General features: G+C 39.2%; 1 protein-coding gene and 1 pseudogene across 1 annotated transcript; both read right to left on the bottom strand.

Moving 5' to 3' along the window:
• Positions 1-976: 976 nt before the first annotated feature.
• LOC149160404 (DNA damage-binding protein 1 pseudogene) lies at positions 977-1,324 on the bottom strand (annotated as a pseudogene).
• Positions 1,325-2,325: 1,001 nt separating this feature from the next.
• On the bottom strand, positions 2,326-2,718 carry LOC149160403 (uncharacterized). The gene has a single exon (XM_089434226.1). The coding sequence runs from the start codon at positions 2,716-2,718 to the stop codon at positions 2,326-2,328; it is 393 nt and encodes a 130-aa protein (XP_089290352.1).
• Between the last annotated feature and the right edge of the window lie 18,276 nt (positions 2,719-20,994).

Raw genomic sequence — 20,994 nt, 5'->3', positions numbered from 1 at the left:
AGAGAGGACAATACACAACATTCTGAACAGTAAACTCTTTCTGATTCCTGAGAAGTAAAGTCAAGTCTTGTATTACTAAAACAGGGTCATATACATAGCACAATAGTTCCAATTTCTCTGAAATTTTCCAACCTTGAGTACATTGTTGTTTCTGCTATATATAGAATTCTTTACAAAGCCGAGATTCCTCCTCCAGCATGAGGGGAACTCAAATTCTGCTTGCTATGACACCTATTCCAACTTTAACTACTTATTAAATGCAACAAACTGCTAACTAGATATTTTAGAAACCTAAGACAATTAGGAGTTTAACTCCACATCATGCTGGTAATAGCATTAATTACAATCAAATCTCGTTCTCTGACAAGTGGTCTTCTTCAATTTAGTTGTGGTGGATGTTCAAAGCTCCTTACTAGTCCTTAATGTCTTATCCCTTTACGGCCGCTGAGAAGTAGGAAACTATCCCTATTTTTATGCTTTTGGTTTCCTCAAAGATATTTGGAACTGATTAACCATGTTGATCTTCTTTAATTACACAAAAATGTATTGGAGTGCCACGTTCTTCATGTGCTGTAGACCCTGGCTTATGTACATGTGTTAAGACAACACCTGTCTAATGCTGTTTGAAGCATTATGACCAAAGCTAGCTATGAATAATGACCACTTTATAACACATAGCTTTAGAGCTCATATATGTCCTTCCTCGGCTTGTTCTGCCCCTGCTGGATGCTCATATTTTGTTAATGATCCTCTTTATACACCTCCTTTCAAAAAGATTTGCCGCTTTGTCAATCATAATTTATCAACCGAATTGTAACATGCAGCTACAGCAGTTTCGTAGCGCGCTACGAAACTGCTGTGTAATTTCAAAAACACAGTCTTAATGCCAAAATTTGACTGTCTTGAGCTTCATTATCTTGAAATGTCTCTTTTCATGTGCCCTGAAGCTGTTCAAAACTGAATGCAAAGGCCCTTTTTAACTCTTAAACACCACATTCCTCTTAAGAGATAGTTGCTTTACCTCTACTAGAACAGACATTGCAGTTGCAATTTCCTCCATCGGATTTCTGCTAAGATCTAGAAATGACTCAATTAAATCACCGTCCAGGAAACTTTTTGCATCCACATTCTTCCTTTCATAGCTAAATGATCGCCATTGTTCATGGCTTAAGCTCCCTACTCCCTTGATCACCTTGACAAGATTTTCTTGCAACTTTTCAAGAAACAGATATTGCTCATGAGGAAGAGATGCAATGACACCAATAACACCATTGACTGTTCCAAATATAACTGTAGGAATCTGGCTAGATTCTGAATCTGGCATATGCATAACAAGAGATCCATGTATAATAAGATATAACAAACTCTCCTAAGTGGTATTCACCTACAACTTCCAATTTTCCTCTCTCTTCATCAGTTGCAGCATCGCTATTTTTCCTCACTGTAAAAAAGGTTGAAATTGTTCTCTGCTCCAAGGTATAAAATGTATTCGCAAGACCTAACAATGGATATCCTAATTTTACTGATTCTGTACCATCAACTGACTGCCTTGGAGAGAAATCATTGTGACCATCCTCATCAATCTCCGGTGGCTCTAATGTCAGAGTCGAATCCCAGAATTTCTGCATCATTGTGCTTTTGTGTCACTTGCAGCACAGCTTGAACCTCCCACCATGGCCATGGCTGCATGTGTTAGCTTTTCAACGAGGGTTGATTCTGGATAAAGGTTGTGTGCAACAATCCATGTAAGCGAATCCTTTGAAGTTAGAATTCCTTGAGGCTTATTCCCAGTTGTGACGATGACTGAATTGACTTGAAATTCACGCATCTTCTTTGCAGCCATATACACAGATTATACAAAATCTGAGGTGGCCGGAGTTGATCAATATCATCTCCTATTCGTTGAACAACAGTAGAAGCAAGCTCTGTCAAGCTCTCAAATCCACAGTTGAAACGATGAATGCAACCCTTAGAATCGCGCAACTTAAAATCTATCATCATCCAGAACTTCAACTGTTGTCATTTTATTTGCATTATAATCACGAGCCCTCTCTTCAATTGCTCCCTCCTCATGTTTGTATAAACTCGATTGTGGATAATTGTATATGCCTTTGAAAACCAAGAGCATTGGTGAGAAATAACATATTTCAAAAGGCACTCGTAGTTTGATTACGAGTATGACAGTGGCCATGAAATTCAGCACACAATACCGGACCTCACACTTTTACAGTGCACAATGAACATGGAGACATGGTTACATTGAATTTAATGAGAAAAAAACCGCTTTTCACTGTTATTTCTTAAACCCTAAACCTTGATAACACCTCAGTCCTTGTTCTTAAGCCTCTGGCGTTGCTCGTCCATCCGCTGAAGCTGAAGGCACAAAATTGTAACACGGTACAGAAGCCAATAGAGAACCAGAGACATGACTATAAGCAGAGCATTCCTCTCATTTTTCATCACTGATTTCTGGTGTCGAAGATGTTCTGCGGGACTGCAAAGGGGGCCATCACAAACAGGGCGTACCTCGAATTTCCAGTAGATATCCATCAACAGAAAGAGGCAGAAGGGCACCACAGTCAACAATGGCTTCAACGCGCTCCGGGCCACCGCATTGAGGCCCTTTCCCAGGCGGTCCAATCCGGGCATTGTTAACATTAATAATATTATGGCCTCTGCTGCTGCAGTGTACCCTAAAACAATCCATTCCAGTGCCATATATCAATAAAGAGATTGATTTCATCAGATCACCAACTACAATAAAATCTCCACGAGATTGAACATATAGTGCAAGAATATGACCATGATGGCCACATTCAGACTGCAACTCTCTTGAACCATCATCACAGAGCTCCCATTTGTATAACTGAATCTTTTGATTGATGCCAGCAAGTAACTTTCCATTAAATGCATTCAGATCGTAAACAGAACCCTTTGTCTCCTTCTCAGTAACAAGTTGCAGTTTACCATCTTCAACTGAAAATACTAAAATTCGGCCCTTGTTAGGTTCGTTCTCCTCGGGCAATACATATGTTGTCCCAACACAATAATAAGCATTGTTGTCATCTGTAAATGAACAACTGCAAACATGTGCCAGTACCAAGACACCTAATGACCTAATGATGAGGATAAGCGGTTGGATATGATAGACGAAGTGTATAAGCTGACAACTGTTGATGTAAACACAACGGATTTTGATAAATATGACAGCTGGGTGAGATTTGCTACGGATCCGAATGAATCCCTGATTTCGTAGCGCAGCCAGTGTAAATTCTGGGTTTTGCGCTACGAAAACACCTAGACAGTTTCATAACACATAAGAAGCTTAAAACAAATTTGATACAATGGAATCTGTGTGAGTTATGTAACCAGTGATGAATGAGAACGGAGTGTTTGACCTTTATTTAACCATACCACCAAGACTCCTAGGACTTAGATACTAAGAAAATTTGAAAGAAAACTAAACCCGGACTAACACCAAACCTTTACAATCAAAATGATGTGAACAATTTAGAAATTGTTTCTTAGGTGATAACATATTCCATAAACTAGCTGGTATGGAGACATTCTTATTGACGTTTTGGTAGTAAACTTGTCTACCCACAATGCATTAACCAGCATGTTGTGCCATGATTTATTATTCTCTTGCAACAATTTTTAATAATATTAACCAAGCTTTTATTGGAAGATTCTGCCAGTCCATTTCCCTTAGGGTAATAGGTCGTAGAATGTCCCAATGTTATTTGGTATTTGTTGCCAAAATATACCATCCTCTTTCACCTGAACGCTGTAGTATTGTCAGTATTAATCTTCCTAGGACATCCACATCTTGCAAGGATATTGTCCTCCAGGGATTTTATGATGACTGCATCAGAGGCTTGTCTAGCTGGTATGGCTTCTATCGATTTTGTAAAGTAATCAGTGGCTATAAGAATCCATTTATGTTGGGAAGAAGAGGAAGGGTGAATTTCTCCTATAAAGTCAAGGCCCCATTGTTGGAAAGCAGTTTTAGAAGATATAGGCCTTAAAGGCAAGGGCAATATTTTCTTTTTTCCTTCGAATATTTGGCATTTGTGGCATGAAGTAACTTTCTTTTGGACATCATAAAATAAGGTGGGCCAATAAAAAACTGCCCTCATAATATTATTGGTGGTAGTCTTCTAGTACAAGTGCCCACTACAGTCTCCTTCATGAAACTCTTGCATGAATTTATCTGCTTCATTTTTCAACAAACAGTTTAGTAAAACTCCACCAACATCTTTCCAATAGATATTTTTGTCCAAAATACAAAACTTAACAAATATAAGTTTAATAAATCTCGATTTTGTTTTAGTTAAACCAAGCGGATATTTAAATGATGTAAAACATAAATAATGTATGCATACCAAGGAGAGGTATAAAAATCTTCTTCTATCTGTGGAGTCACCAGCACATCTAGTTCATTGAATATTGTTAGAAAATTTATATCTAAAGCCTATAAGTTCAATTTTGCCATTAATTTTGCTAACCCTTGATCTTTGATGAGTTTAGTGGGTTGTATTTGAATATCATTGGTATAGGGATTAATACACGGGTGTTTGGTGATGTATAAAACCCTCAAGGATCTTCTCGAGATCCTTGGCAGATAGTCAAATTAGCTGCAGTTGTCACAAAGATACATGCATATCTATGTTTAACAAATAAACATGAAAGCAAGAAGGAATTATTACCTCGAGTCTTAGTGTGGTGTTTTTGGAGAGCGCAATGCAGCTAGGCAAAAGACCCCTGAGCTGGCTCTAGATCAAAACCTGCATGTAGCAAAGACAATCATAATATCACAACATAAAACCTTCATAAACAAATGCATGAAAATATAAAAGATATATAGTTGCATATAACTAAGCCACTCATGCTAGAAGATATTAGATCGACATATAAACAAGTTATACTACCAACATCATGGAGTGGAAAACACAACTATAGTTCTATATTGATGTAGAAAGAGTGATTACAACCATCAGTTGCATCAGCCTTCCCTTACCCCTCTAGCTCCTCTCTCTCTCTCTCCCTTCTTAACCTCTTTTTATGCCTTAGTGTAAGACTTTACTTGACAATCAAATAGGAAATCCTTTTAAATGTTCCGATCCCTTTCACAATGGCCCAAGCCTTGCATAAATAGCATGTAGGTTTAGGGTTGCCAAGTCCTTCATGAGTTCCATTAGGAAAAAGCAGTGATGTTTCTTGCTTTAGTGCTCTTTTATGTTTGCATACTCCATCAAGAATTAGTAATTCCCCCAAACAGGTTGAGTTCTTATGTTTCCCTTCTTTTATGAGCTAACATAGGAGAGAATCTAGGGATATTTTCTCAGTTAATTCACTCTGACCCATAGAACTTGATGTAGGTTCATTAACACTGTTCCTGAGGTAGCAACTAGAGTTACCCTAGGCACTAACGCACCCTTAAGCTTGTTGAGAAGCTTTATAAAGTAGGTTGATAGCATCTAGACAATGTTAGCTTGACAACTTGGCCAGTCCTTCAGTCATCATGTCTTTGTCCTCTGAGTTGATGAGGAGGTCATTTTTATGTATAATAGATGCCCCCTAACATGTGAGATCATAGTTTGCGATGATGGCTGAAATACTTTATATTTAAATGTCCTTTTCTTTGGAAAAAGGAGAGAGAGGATTGGAGCTTCAGGTGGTACGGGAAAACTGATACAACACATATATATAAAACAACTAAAATCATGTCCTGAGTTGGGCATTCCCATGCTTAGTAGCTATGTCAGAGTGATTTTCTCAGAAAAGAGATATGACGATGTTGGTCGCCGATAAGAACAATGTGGAACCGTTGTCATAATAGGGTCATTCTAATGATTTGTCTCCAAAAAACAATAACCACGACTTGGGAGAGGAAACAAGGCTGAGTGATGCAAGCCTCTACCCAAGGTCTTGATTTCCACTTCACCGAACAACATAGATCAATACATGTGAATATATGTGCTGATGTAGAACATGCACAAAATCGTCTGATTACTAGTCATGAATGGAGACCGTTAACAGAGGTGAGGATGGCCACCGATAATGGTGATGGTCTCTAAGATGCACAATAAAATCTAGCAAGTGCGAAAATTGTTTTTGTCATCGAAAACTCGTAGAATCATTTAACTAGGAGCCAATAATGAAAACCCCTGATCGAACACAAGGTGACCTACCAGTGATGTCTGCAAGTACCAAGGCACCGAAGTGTTTCTGGGTCTTCTTCCTATATAGAGTATTGAAGTCAATAGGAAGAGACTTATCGAAAGGCAGGAAATAAGGTGTCCTAAATCAGTCGACATGAAACGGGACAAGAATGATTATTTTTTAGGAATATTTTAAGCATTGGGTCAAGGAGACAGAGGGCATGATGGTAGGATATGCTTGATGGGTTGATGGAGGAAACAGAAGATAAAGGTTTTCCCTTGAACAATAGAAGGCATGACAATGGTTTTAACCATGCAGCACTAGACTAATGAACACCAAAGAGAGTTATGATATAGAGATGCAAGAAAATAAGGGTATATATGCTAAACTCATAGGATGGTAAGATTCATATTGAGAGGTCGTCACAAGGAAGGTTTATATGAGGGAGTTCCATGTTCAAGGGAGCGACTGTTATAGCTCTAAATCTCACTGTTGATGTTTTTGATGCTGCACTCATGGCCTAGGGCAACCCATCCTTCCAGACCTAGTCCAAATACTTAAAAAACAATGTTTTACTCCCTATACATGACATTTCCCTGAGCTAAACGTTTGTGTACGTGGGTTTGTGTATACCCAACCCACGTATGTGTCTTAAAACACTTAAAAATAAATAAATAAATCTCCTTAATTTTGGGTGGAGATCATAGGTTTTACCTATTGATTACGTATTAGTGCCCGTGGCCCAACTGTTCCCAACAAATTCCCAACTAAAAAACTACTTTGGGAGAAGTATAAGAATGCTTCAATGGGAAGGCCTAAGTGAGGAGAGAATAGAGACAAAAAATCACTCTGCTGAGATTATCCCTGATCAGGTCTGAAGATCCTTGTGCTTCCAGCACTTCCCCCATTACAGGAAACCCTTGTTTCCTTGAGTTATGATGTCTTTTCACTAGTTGAGATATCCTTGTGTGAGTCATGGAAGGAGCCTTTTGAAGACTTGGGATTGGATGAATCCGAAGGACGGTTCCACTTGGAGCCTACAAGAGGAAGATTCAGGTGATATCATTCCTCACTTTGTTTTAGTTATCAGTAATAAAGAAACATTTGTCTTGTTCCCGAAATCAATCTTCTTCATGCTTTTGATGTTGTTGTTATGATTTGCATATGAATAATTGTTTCAATTGCATAACTAACTATCTTTTAATATGTTATGAAATTGATTTCTATATGACGCTTGGTCCATATATTGCTATGATTCTTTGAATGGATTGTTTTGTAGGTTTAAGGATCGAAAGGAACTCCAAGAGGGTTTGGACCCTGGCTGGATCTACCCAAACGAAGGACCCCCGGGTGCACCTCTCTTCTCATAGTTTGCCTATATTAGTATCATGGATGTATGGAATGCATTTTTTTTTATTGTAGATAACCCTCGCTCTGTTAGGGTACCGACCCAAAACCCTAGGGGACTTTGTCCCCCGACAGAATTGGCAACTCCACTGGGGACAACAGTATTGTTGTTCCTAGTTTGGGTTAATTTAAGCCAATCAGGGCCCAGCCTTTGATTTTCTTGCTATAACTGATTTGTCTGTTCCCATAGGAACTCAAACTTTAACTCTGAATAGTTTCTTCAGACCCCTTTTTTGTTTTTTCTTGTGAACTGTTATATACGCAATTTTATCAGGTTACAAAAGCATATGTAGACAAGTTTCCTCATATGAACCCGCATATATGCAAGATTCCTTGGGCTGAATCGCGTATACACGCAATTGTGCATTGACACAATCGTGTATAGCCTAATTTTCCAAGATTTTTGCAAATATTTCTTGTTCAGTAAATTTTTTTGCTGGTCTGAGTGTTTCCTGAGCAATCAAGTTTAGTTGTCAGTCTTTGTTTTTACAGCAAGTTTCTGGTTTCGAATTCTCTCCGTTTGTGGAAAGTTGTGGTCTTGTTTTGTTTTGTTGCAATTTTCATCATTTGTGTTTAAGCACACAATATTTCTCTCTTAGAATCTTGGTTTTTCTAGTCTTCCAGGGCAGAAAGATTGGTTTCAATCTTTGTGACAAACTTTATCTTTGTGATCTTCTTGCTTTGTGTCAAAACTGCATCTTGTGGCCATTTGCTTTTCTTGCTTTTTGAAAGTTGTTGAGTGACGATATTGAGAGTTTTCTTTCTTGATCTTTTGATCATTGTCACCAAGCTCTTTTTGCTACTTTTTGATCATTAAGAGCATCTTGAAATGCCTATTTTGTTGAGTTTTTGCCCATTTTGAGTTGATAACTTGCAAAGTGTTTTTGTTGCCTATTCTTCGGTCTCAAAGTTTTTGATAGTGTTTGGAGCACTTTTGAAAAGTCATTTTTTGTTTTCTCTTTTGAATAAAACTTCTTCAAAACTTGGTTTTTGCTTTCTTTGGCTTGTTTTGATTTAGTTTCTTTTGGCAAGTGAAAGTGCATTTTTGTTTATCTTAGGATTTGCTTTTAGTGTTTGGACAAAAATGAGCATTAGCAACTTATATTCTATCTAAACATCTTAAGTAGCTAATTAGAAGTGATAAACAAGTTACTTTCATTCTTTGCTCTAGAGTAGTCTTAAGTTTTTGCATCAACATATATTCATTGCATTAGGATAGTTTGTGCGTCTTTTAGGGTATCTATAGTTTTTATTAATTTTTGTGAGTGTGAAGCTTGTTAAAAGAAAAGAAAAGAAAAATTTATTGCTTTCTTAGAAGTTCCTTAGAACCTGGTAGAAATTTCTTTCATCGAAGAACAAAAAAAGTGCATTTGCATATAGTTTGGTTTTTATTAATTTCTTTTGTGTCGAAAAACACAAGTTTCTTTTCCACTTATCCCTTAACTTAAGATCAGCCCATTTAAAAACAAGCGCTAATTAAAATATACTAGAACTTTTTTATATTGTCAATTTAGACACATCAACAAGTTTTAGGATATTTTAGGGCCTTGGATTAGATGTGTGGAGAGAAAACTCTCTAAGGCCACTTTAAACTGTCAAACATAGAAGTCTAAATAACGAGTGTAAATCCAATAGCATTAGGAAGACCAGGAAAGCTCCAGATCTGGGAGTTAAGCATGAGGGTTTTTGAAGATAAGGAAGAGAGATACCCCCTCTCCTACTTGTCGGATCTTATCTCAAGACTGTTCTACCTAGCTTCTGACATGAGTTGGTAACCTTAGTTGCTTCTCCTAGGGATCTACATAGGTGGCTGCGGAGGGGAATCTCGTGGCACCTAAGGTCGATGTTGTATCACTCTCAACAGTACTTCTGGAGGGCACCCATGCGAAGCTTGGGGGCTTGCACAGGCATAGGCTATTTTTAGGAGGTCAACGTAACTTCCTCTGTTAGCTTTGCTGATAGGACTAGGCCGTCATTATCCTAGACTATCTTCAGAAATCCCCTTACTTCACTTTCTTGTATTTTGGTGTCCGGTCCTCATGACCCGGAGTGGAAATAATTGAAAGTTGTTTGACTAGCTGACATCTTTTAGGGACTTTTTGGTGTGTGCTCTGTGCTCTTAGTTGGCCTAACTTTCATTTTTTCTTGAGTCTTTAAGTAGATCTTAATAAAAAGTTCAAAGTGGCTGATTGATTGCCTAGACGGTCTCGAAGACTTCGTGGTCTTTCACCACCAAGTTTAGAGCCTTCTCCTAGAAGGCACAGAGGTAATACTACCAGTGGGTTTCATCCCATGGCATCCAGCGGATCGAGGATTGATCCTCCCCCGAGGGGCATTAGTATTCAGGATAGACCTGGTACTTCTGCAGAACCAGAGAGGAACACCCCAGTTCTTTCTTGAGTTCTCTTTCAATCGAAAGATAAAATTGAGGTAGAGGAACTCCCAAAGTCGTTAGCAGCTCCGAATTCTCCTCTACCTTCTAGTCATCCAGACGTATTACAATACGTTAGGACTCTGACACATAGACATTCAATTCTAGGTCATATTATGCACTTACCTTCGATGACCACCATTGTAAGCATGGCTTCTACCACAAGTGTTACAACCATGCAGACTCCAACATCAGTACAAGGGGGAGGAACTATTTCCATCCCCTCTGCATCTTTATTTGGGTCTTTTGCTAGCACATCCTTAGTTGGGTCTACCTCCATTCCTTCTACGAGTGGAAATTCCCAAGCCAATGCATCTAGTTCTGGGTTTTTCATGTTTGGCACCCATTCACAAGGTATTCCATCAGTTCCATTTAGTGCCTCCAAATCCATGATGGGTGGGTCAGCTTCATTTCAAGGTTTTCCTTTTGGAAGTGGTCATATACCACATTCCAACTCGATGATAGGATATATGCCTTTTTCTTCTACAGATCAAAGCAACAATCCCTTTCAAGGTTAGACTAACCCTACGGTTAGTGGCATAGGAACTAGGAATCCACTTTTAGGCCAGCAAGGGAATAGGCCATACTCCATAGTTAGTTCGTTTCAAAGTATTCCTCCCTTATCTTCTGCTTTGAATCCTTATCAGGGGTTATCAACTCCTTATAATCCTTTAGGAGGGATCTTCGCTGGTTATGGAGGTTTTTCGGCCGGAGTTGGTCAAACTCTGAGATTTGCTGGATCACAAGATTCCCCTTTTGGTTCAACAGGTTCTACTAGTTACTTCGGGAAACTTGGTGTCTTACAAAATCCAAGCCAATCTTTTCAGAACTTTGGGAACTCCACCCAATCTGGGTGGAATCCCCAGGGTCCTTCTAGGCTTCCTTTTCTGGCAACGCTGAATTTGCCAAATCTCACGAAATTGAGAAATGATCCAATCAAATACAATCCGGCCTGGCCTCCAGTCCCAACCAAACTCCCATCAGACATTCCAAAATTCGGGGGGAAGGGTGGTGAAGACCCAGGCGACCATGTAACCACATTCCATTTGTGGTGCTCATCAAACTCCCTCATTAATGACTCATTTAGGTTGAGGCTTTTTAAACGCACCTTAACTGGAAATGCAGCCAAGTGGTATATAGAGTTGCCAGGGGGCAGCTTTACATCTTTTGGCGATTTGGCTAACATTTTTCTAAACCATTTCCAGTTGCCCGTCTGTTATGATGCCGGAACTGAACTTCTGGCCAATTTCTGTCAGGATATTGCAACTCACATTTTTTATCATATTCAGGAATGCAGATGGAGAAAGAGGCTCATTAAAGCGAAAATTCCTCTTGAATACCGTCTCGAATGGCTTTTGAAATTCTTACAACCTGAGATTTGTAAGGATGTCTCTCTGTCCAGAGTCTATTATGAAGAGCAAGCTATTTTTAGGGCCCAGTAGTTAGAATTGATTTACTCTCAGTCTGGGATTCTACAAAAAATCTTGCCTGATGCTCCTAGGACTAAGGTTGATATAGCCAAGTTGAAGCCAGGTCCCCATGCGGATGGTATCGTTGGATCCATAGACACCAATGTGGTGAACCTGTTGAGCCAATTGCAGTAGTTGTCTTTACAAAATGCTCCTACCAATCAGGTCACATCGTCTAACCCTTCGTCTTCTCAACCCTCTTCTGTTAATGTCGTCCAATCTTCCAACCCCAAAGGAAATCAAAATTCCAATAGGAAAAAGAAAGGACGAGGTAAGAAAAATAGTCAAGATGGGAAAACTGACGCAAATAAATCTGGCAATAATGTTGGCGGTGGTGGAAATGAGTCTAGAAAGAAAGTCAAGTTTCCGTGCAAGCTATGCAGTGGAGACCATTTAACTCATCTCTGCCCAAAAATTCAAGATGCTCAGCACTTGTTAGGGTAGCAAGGGACTTCTAGCTCTCTAGCTATGTTAACCAACCCTTTTCCCCAAGGGCAGCAAATGTTTTTTGGCGCGAATTCAAATCCTGGTACCTCTGCAGGGGGTAACCAGGAAGGGGATAAATCATAAAATGTTTTCATGATGGATTCCCACGCTAATGTGGCTACACAGTCACGTGATTATGGTGAATGTGAAACTTCCAAGGATAAATCAGTTCCTAAAACTACCAACCCACTTCATATTGAGCTACCCTCTATCAGGAATATACCTCGGATACCGAAAGGTTCCTCTAAATGCACGACTATCAACCCTAATGTTAGGGCAGCCTAGAATTACTCCATTGCTGAGGATCTGGCTCAGAGTCCATGTGCTATGTCCGCTTTAGAGGTGCTCTAGTCATGTCTTGCTCAAAGAAGTGCCTTGATTTCGATAGTGGTGGCAATGGATCCAAATAATTCTTTAGCTCTCGCTTTTGATATGCATAATGTCAAAAAGAGACTTCCCCATCATATGCCTTTCCAGATAAAGTCTACTTACCGGAAAACTAATATTTTTCGGACAGTTATAGATGAGGGAGCTTCCATGTGTGTCATGTCTACGTCATGTTGGAAGGCCATTGGATCGCCTTTGGTTGTTCCTTCACCTACCCTCTTGATAGCGTTTAACGGTCATTCTCATAGGCCATACGGGATTATCCTAGCCTTTCCTATATGTGTTGGAGGAAAGGTCGTTAATATCGAAGTTGAAGTCATTGATGCTAACCTAGATTACAATCTCCTCTTAGGAAGGAACTCGATATACGAAATGGATGCCATTGTTTTGACTCTGTTTCATGTCATTTTCTTTCCTCATGAGGAGAAAATTGTTAAGGTTGATCAATTGGATTATTCTCCAGTCGATCCTCGAGAAACTTCAGACTCTACTCTTCCCTTAGTGGATAACCCCCGCCCGCCTACTGAGAATCTAGGAGTCAGGATGTATTCTTCATTGATGGGTACATTTGATCTTCCCCCTCCTACAGCTAGAATAGATACAATTTCATCCTCCAAGGAGCCTTTATGGAAAGAGTTTGTTCAAACTCATTATTTTTTGAATCCTGGAGCCTTATCTTCATCTGTGACCACATCGGATGACGGCAAGGTGGGTGAAATAGAATCTTCTATGTCTACAGTGGAGCTTAAATATGAATCTATTGATAACTCTGCAGATGATCATCCTAATCCTTCTTCGGAAAAAGAGTTAGATGGTGATGTGGCCCCTACTTGGACCCTTGATTCTACTTCTACTTTGGAGTGCTTAGATACAGTTTTTCCATCTGACGAAGTGATATTCGAAGCAATGACAACTATAGATTGACCATCAGAAGATTTACATCATCATTTATTTGTCCGTCATCCTTTGCATGAAGTTGAATCTAGGTCCTCCAGTCTACCTACTAGTGATGTTTGTATGGTTCCTTTGGCTCCAACACAGATGTCTGCCAAAGGTAATATATTGATTGGTTCAATGATTTTACCTATAAACATCCCTAGGAGCAAGTTGGCAAAGCCCCCTAATCGGCTCTACCTTAAGAAGTACTTTGCTTAAGTAGTAGCTAGGCAATGGCTTCTTTGTACATTTTGTATTTTTTTACATATCTCATCGGGAGTTTTTTGATATCAACAATTTTTGGTCTGCTGTGGTAGGTGTTGATGGATGACTTGGTCTATTTTGGATTCGCCGATGGTGCTAGTCGGCACACTCGGAACCTCGCTTCCATAGCTTGGGTAATCTACTATCCAACTGGTCAGCTGATGGTGTCAAGGGGAGTATGCATTGGTACTGCTTCAATTAATATGGCTGAGTATACTACCATCATTAATTTACTATCTGAAACAATTTCTTATGGAATCGATTCGTTGGTAGTCTATCTTGATTTACAACTGATAGTGTCACAATTGAATATCGTTTATCAGGTAAGGGATCCATGTTTATGTCACTTGTATTTAAGGGTGAGGTTGCTGCAAAGATCATTTATTTACATTAATTATTTTCACATTCCAAGATCTCATAATTGGTTAGCAGATTCTATTGCTAATCAAGCATTAGACTGGCACATCATTCATTCATCACAATAAAATCAAGCATCAAAAAGTTGAAACTGTATATATATATATATATATATATATATATATAGATATATCATAAAATATCTCGAGTGTACATAAGTGTGTCCAAAATAATATACAAAAATTGGAACTCAAATGCCCATAATCATGTCCAGTACATCTAATGCCTCGACTCAGGATAAGCAGCTAAGTATGCGACTACTGCTTTGGCCACACGCTTGAGAGTCCGAACCCAGTCCCGTGGCATGCCAACCATCTGACGCTACATATCTATAGGGAGATCCTCTACAGCCTTCATTGGTACTCGGTGAGTTAATCTCACCAAGTGTCGCTGAACTATGTGTAGGAGTCACTCTGTATTGACAGCTGCCTCTTCGGCACCTCGGCCGTGACGTCCATGCCGTGGGAATCCATCTGGTTGTACTGGCCCAATATCTGGAACATGATCATCATATTAGTCATTTGAATCCTATCAAATATTTTTCAAAGTTCATTTTTTTATTTGAAAAATCAGAAAAATAATAAAATCAGAAAATCAGAAACATTTGTTACCTATATTGCCCCATGCCACGGCTGGTGGTAAAGCTAGATCAGGATCTCCTCGGAAGTCCAAGTTGGCATAGGGGTAATCATCCACTACGATGATCTATTGCTCCCACCAAGAGAAGAAGTCATCGTCGAAAACAGTCTATGGAATGTCCCCACCTCCTAGTTGTTTCATCAGGTCAGCCCACCTACCCATCTGTGGATCTCGCGGGCTGCTGATTGAAACTAATACTCTAGGGCAGAGTGTTAGGATCCTCTCAAAGAAGAAAGAGGACAAAATAGTTCCATACACAAAGTTTTTGTTCTGGCCCTTTTTGATAGATGTTAGCTGGCTCTTCAAGTTGGCGAGAAGAGGAGTGCACCAATCAAATACTGTGGTGAGACAATCTACCGCCAAGCTCATGGCAAGATGTGAAGCCTGGCGTAAGGAAGTTGATCCATTCACTCTGGTTATAGTGAATAGGATGATCTTCAATGATAAACTATCCACATGCTTGATTGGAATTTGGCTTCCAACCTTTTCTGGATGACCCAGGCAATATATATGCACATAGTCCTCGATAGAGAGACTACCTTGTGATCTGCTCGTGGAATGTACTACCTCTCCCCTTCGAGAAAGGCCTGTGATGAAATAAATATCCTCAATCTCTATCTTGTGTGGCATTTGATCAATCATGAATGATTCATCATCGATGCTCTAGTAGTGAATGAGCATTTTGAGCAAGCGAGTGTTTGCCTTCATGTTTGGCATTTTGAATAACTTTAGCAAACCACATCCTCTTAAGGCATCCAAGGCCTGAGGATCATTCATAACCTCATCATCCACTGTGGCATGCTCTCTTTCCCTCCAAGTGACTGGCATCCTAAGGGAAAAACAAGTTTGGACCGTTAGTTTTTTGTTTTGAAGTTTTCACGGCGTATACGTGGGTCTGTTTCATACACAGTCGCATCTAGGGCCTACGTATACATGGGTCGCATATAGCCAACCCACATATATGCTGCAAAATTTTTTTTGACATAAATTTAATAGCCAAACTTGAATTAAATTTTTTAAAACCAATCACAAATGAATGCAAGATGAGTTTAAGGGTTGCCTGGTGATTTTGGGAAGATTTGAACAGTCAAATTCAGCCAATGGCAAAGCTTGCTTCTTTTTCTTCACTCGTGCTCTCAACTCAAATGGTAATAATGGTGAGTCAAAAAACTATTTTATAAGCTTTGAAAATGTCAAATTTTTTAAAAACTTGATTTTTTTTTGTCTCATGTAACTTTTAACTTGGGAGCTTGGAATATTGAGAATGGTTTGATTTTCAGGACATTTTGGATGCTTTTTCAATAGTATCAAGACGATTCCATGATTGCTGACCCGTCATGGTAGGTATCGTTTTCTCACTGGCATATAGGTTAGGGAAGCCATTTTTCTATTTCATTATGCATAGTAGCCTCCATTTGTCGATACACTTGCCATAGGGTCGATCCCATCATGTTATGGTTCGTAAACCATCTTCACTCGCCGATTTTTAAATCATGACATGATGGTAGAGCCATCCTTTTTATGGGCATCGTAGTTAGCACCTCACTGACATTTGTTGCCCATGCTGCTTCAGTTTGAGTAGGCTTGGGAGTCCTCTGTAATCTCGCCATGACTTAAGCGATGAAGACTCATTCCTCTTTACTTCTTTGCTTCATTCTGGCCTAATACCCTAGAGGCTCCTTCGTGTTGAGTTGTACTACTGCATTGCATTTTGACCATTTGCACCTTTTGGCCTTGAGCTGGCTTCACTTGGACTCATGTTTAAGCCAACTTTTGACCAATACGTCTGCAAAATCAAACTTGCATCCCCTTGACTTCTGCAACTTGACACACCCTGACTCGTGGAAGGAACACACCTTTGAGTGTCTTTGACCGGTTTTCGCCTCCCTGCATTGAGCATAGGATTGTTCTAATCCTAGGAACTAGATCATCTGTTTCACTGACACTCATTCTTTCCATTGTAATATAGCATTCTTTTATTCTATTTCTAGCTTGAAGAAAAAGACAAAAAAAATTATATATTCAAAAAAAGAGCGGGAACGAGACAATATTTCCATTTATTGTTGGTAGCAAGAGTCAGTCATGTCGCCCTTGAACAAAACACCCAAAACAAAGTCTCCTCCATTTGGGCAGGATTTAGTTTGACTTAGGTATGTCTTAACCTTGTTATTGAGTCAGTTCTCCCCTGATTGGTTATCTCTTCCAATCATATGGAGGGTTCATTCATGCCTCCTGCATGACAAACTTATACAGAGTCATCATATGTTGCCACATAGTGACATTGAGTCGTTCTTTTGTTCAAGGGAAGTTAGCCTGAGTCGGCCTCTCTGCAGTGTCTCTTGACTCATTTTTCAGTCGGTCATCCCTAGTTTTCAGTGTCTTGTCTATCATCACATCAGTTATATTGGTCCTTTACTTGTGCCGGTTTGAGAAGGTCTCCATTGACTTCTTGCTGGCAGGTCTTGTCCTTATTGACGATGACATCTTTCTCTAAGGAGAGGCCTAGAGCTGCACCCTGGCCCTATTTTCATTATTGATAGGTCACCTTGTGCTTAGCATCGATCAGTATCATGGGACTTTGACTGAGTGGTTTCCCTTATGTTCGACATCAACTTACACTTTCACACATTGGGATTCATGCAGTACCTTGGTTTCCATTTGACCCTATTCGTGGATACCTTGCTTCTATGTCAGCTTTCATTATTGGTTGGTTCAGAGGGTTTCTGTCGTGCACTAGCCACATCTTTTGTATGCCAGAAACGTGCTTTGGTCAGGTTACTACATCTTTTTCCTCCGATTGCTTCCACATTATTGGCCTATGGGTTACACTCGCACTAGATTGATGAAGGATGCCTTAATGCCTTCCTTCTAGCAGATCCTTCCCTATAACCTATGACTTATTGATTTGGGGCAAAGATCTAGAGTCCTTTTGGCAGTACCTTGGGGTTTTTAGTCATTAGTGGCAGATCCTTCACTATTGATAGTGGGAAACCATCATTATTTCCTGATTGATAGATTCTTACAGGTGTTCGACTCCAACTCATCTATTCACACTTGTTAGATTGTACTAGGTACCTTGATGCTTATTATCATTATCGGTGAGTAGTCTTGCATTTGTTAACGGTATACATCAATGATCGATAATTAAATGATTTCTCACGTGGTCAACTTCAGATCATTTATTCCCATGGTTTAGAAATGTACCACGGTGGTCGGTGAAGACCTAGAGTTGCATCAGCATTCATTGGTTCACTTGACAGTTGCTCCTGTTGCTGCTAGTTGATACCACTCCACCTTATATGTTGCGGTAATTCATGGCAACATTCTATATGCTAGCACCTGAGTTTATAGTGTAGTACCATCTTACTCCATCATGTTCATTTGGTACTTTTGGGATTAGCCTTTGATATCAGTGATCAACTTCATCCTTTAGCATCATTGACATTCTTATATGTGATATTCAGATATGTACTTGTTCGATCGTGATCAGATGATCCATTATGTATTTTCTAGTCTTATATACTTGTATACTTAGTGGATCTGCTTGTACTTGATATGCAGACATGATTTACTTTCTCTGACCATGGGCATGCCCACCTCAGATAGTGTTTCTTTCTGATCTCCTTTTGTGGTTTGGCAGGCTGAACTCTGGTGAAGTCCTTCTCAGTTTTTGACAGGTTTCCTTTCCATGTACTTACTTAATACATTTCGGTCATCATGTATCCCTTCCAACCTCATATATTAGGGGGCATCTGTTATATCTCCAAATCTCACTCTTGATGTTTGTGATGCTACACTCATGGCCTAGGGCAACCCCTTCTTCCAGACCTGGTCCAAATACTTAAAAAAACAATGTTTTACTCCCTATACACGACATTGCCCTGAGCTAAATGCGTGTGTAGGTGGGCTTTTGTATACCCAACCCGTGTATATGTCTTAAAACACTTAAAAAAAATTAAATGTCCTTAATTTCGGGCAGAGATCAAGGGTTTTACCTATTGATTACTTATTAGTGCCCGTGGCCCAATTGTTCCCAACGAATTCCAAATTAAAAAATACTTTGGGAGAAGTATAAAAAGGCTTCAATGGGAAAGCCTAAGGGAGGAGAGAATAGAGAGAAATATCACTCTACTGAGATTATCCCTGATCAGGTCTGAAGATCCTTGTGCTTCCAACACTTCCCCCATTATAGGAAACACTTGTTTCCTTAAGTTATGATGTCTTTTCACTAGTTGAGATATCCTTGTGTGAGTCATGGAAGGATCCTTTTGAAGACTTGGGATTGGATGAATCTAGAGGACGGTTCCTCTTGGAGCCTGCAAGAGGAAGATTCAGGTGATGTCATTCCTTAGTTTGTTTTAGTTATCAACAATAAAGAAACATTTGTCTTGTTCCCGAAATCAATCTTCTTCATGTTTCTGATGTCGTTGTTATGATTTGCATATGAATAGTTGTTTCAATTGTATAACTAACTACCTTTCAATATGTTATGAAATTGATTTCTATATGATGCTTGGTGTATATACTACTATGCTTCTTTGAATTGATTGTTTTGGAGGTTTAAGGATTGAAGGGAGCTCCAAGAGGGTTTGGACCCTAGCTGGATCTACCCAAATGAAGGAACCCCAGGTGCACCTCTCTTCACATAGTTTTCTTATATTAGTATCATGGCTATAAGGAATTCTTGTTTTTTACTGTAGATAACCCCCGCTCTGCTAGGGTATTGACCCAAAACCCTAGGGTACTTTGTCCCTCAACAGTGACTGCTGCCAAAAAATGCTTTGAAAATACGAAACATAATGCAGTTGTATTGTCCACTTTCCCTATCTGATTATTTTAGTGAGTCTAGACGGGTAAACTCATCGATCTTTTCATGCTTTAAGAGTCTAAAAAGGACCACAAAAAGAGTGACTCAATGCTCTATTTGATTAGTTTAATGAGTCCCAACAGGCAAACTCGTCAATTTTTTCATGTTTTAAGAGTCCGAAAAGGATTGTAAAAAGAGTGACTCTATACTTCATCTCTGTAATTTAAGGATTCTAGATGAGATAACTCGGTGGTATTTTCATATTTAGAGAGTCTGAAAAGATTGTAAAGAACGACTCTAGGGTGGTCCCTTTGTCATAGTTTTTAACCGGGTGAGACAAAAGTTTAATAATATACCCATAATGGTTCCTTTTCCATGAGTTAATCCACTGAGTCTGGGTAAAGAGAAACCTATTCTCAATAGATGTTTGCCTCATTTTGTTACGAGTACGTGGAGATGGAGTAAACTAAATTTTCATCGTGAAATTTTAATGAGTCACATGACGACAAACTCAATACCTTCATTGAATTTTAACGAGTCAAATGAAGAAAACTTAGGGTATCTTTTTCAGTTTAGTGAGTGAGGAAAAAGAGGTAAAAGAACTGCTCATGCCTTCTTCGTAGATTCAATGAGCCCAAAGAAGGGAAAAAATCTGGGATTTTTTTATTTAAGAACAAGAAATAGTCCCAAAAAAGTAAGTGTTCATATTGTCGTCGTAAATGTTTAACGCGCCCAATGACAAAAAATCGGGGTTTTGTTGATTTAACGAGGGAGAAAATTTCCTAAAAAGAATGCTCGAAGCTTATTGATAAGTTTTTAATGATTTTGAAGAAGGAACTCGGGGTTTTTTCACTTTTATGAGCGAGAAAAAAGTCCCAAAAAGGTATGCTCAATCAATATTTTTCAGTTTAATGAGCTAGAAAAAGAGGGAAAAAGAGTTGCACGCACCGTTGTCATATGTGTTTGATGAGCCCAATGATAAAAAACTCAAGGATTTTTTCAGTTTTAGAGCGAGAAAACATCCCATAAAAGATCATGCTCATATCGTCTTTGTAGTAGTTTAAGGAGACCAAAGAAGGAGACTCGGGATTTTTCAGAATAACGAGCAGAAAAATACCATAAAAAGAATGCTCGATCTTCTTCGTGGTAGTTTAACGAGCCTAAAGAAGGAGACTCAAGGTTTTTTTGGATTAACGAGAAAAAAAATACCATAAAAAGAATGCTCGATCTTCTTCGTGGTAGTTTAACGGGCTCGAAGAAGGAGACTAGAGGTTTTTTCGGATTAACGAGCAAGAAAAATACCATAAAAAGAATTCTCAACACTTCTTGATCTCATGTTCGACAATAGAAGGGTCTATTCCATGCATTTTCTCATAATAACAAGGGAAAACATCGCAAAAGTCCTTAAAAGGGTAGGCGAAGCTCGCAATTTCCTCAAGATTGCGATTGGCTCCAATCTATATGTTTTCCACGATGTCTTTCTTGACTGAAATATTGATGAGCAATGTATTTGAAAGATCGCCCATGTTTCCTTCCGAGTCAAAAGTGTGGATAGTCATATAAGGTGAGGAAACAATTTCAAGTGC

This window comes from Pinus tabuliformis, chromosome 5_2 (assembly GCF_031772625.1).
Source record: "Pinus tabuliformis cultivar Carrire ecotype Pingquan chromosome 5_2, CPIR1, whole genome shotgun sequence".
NCBI lineage: Eukaryota > Viridiplantae > Streptophyta > Pinopsida > Pinales > Pinaceae > Pinus > Pinus tabuliformis.
This window is presented reverse-complemented; position numbering and strand designations above follow the sequence as displayed.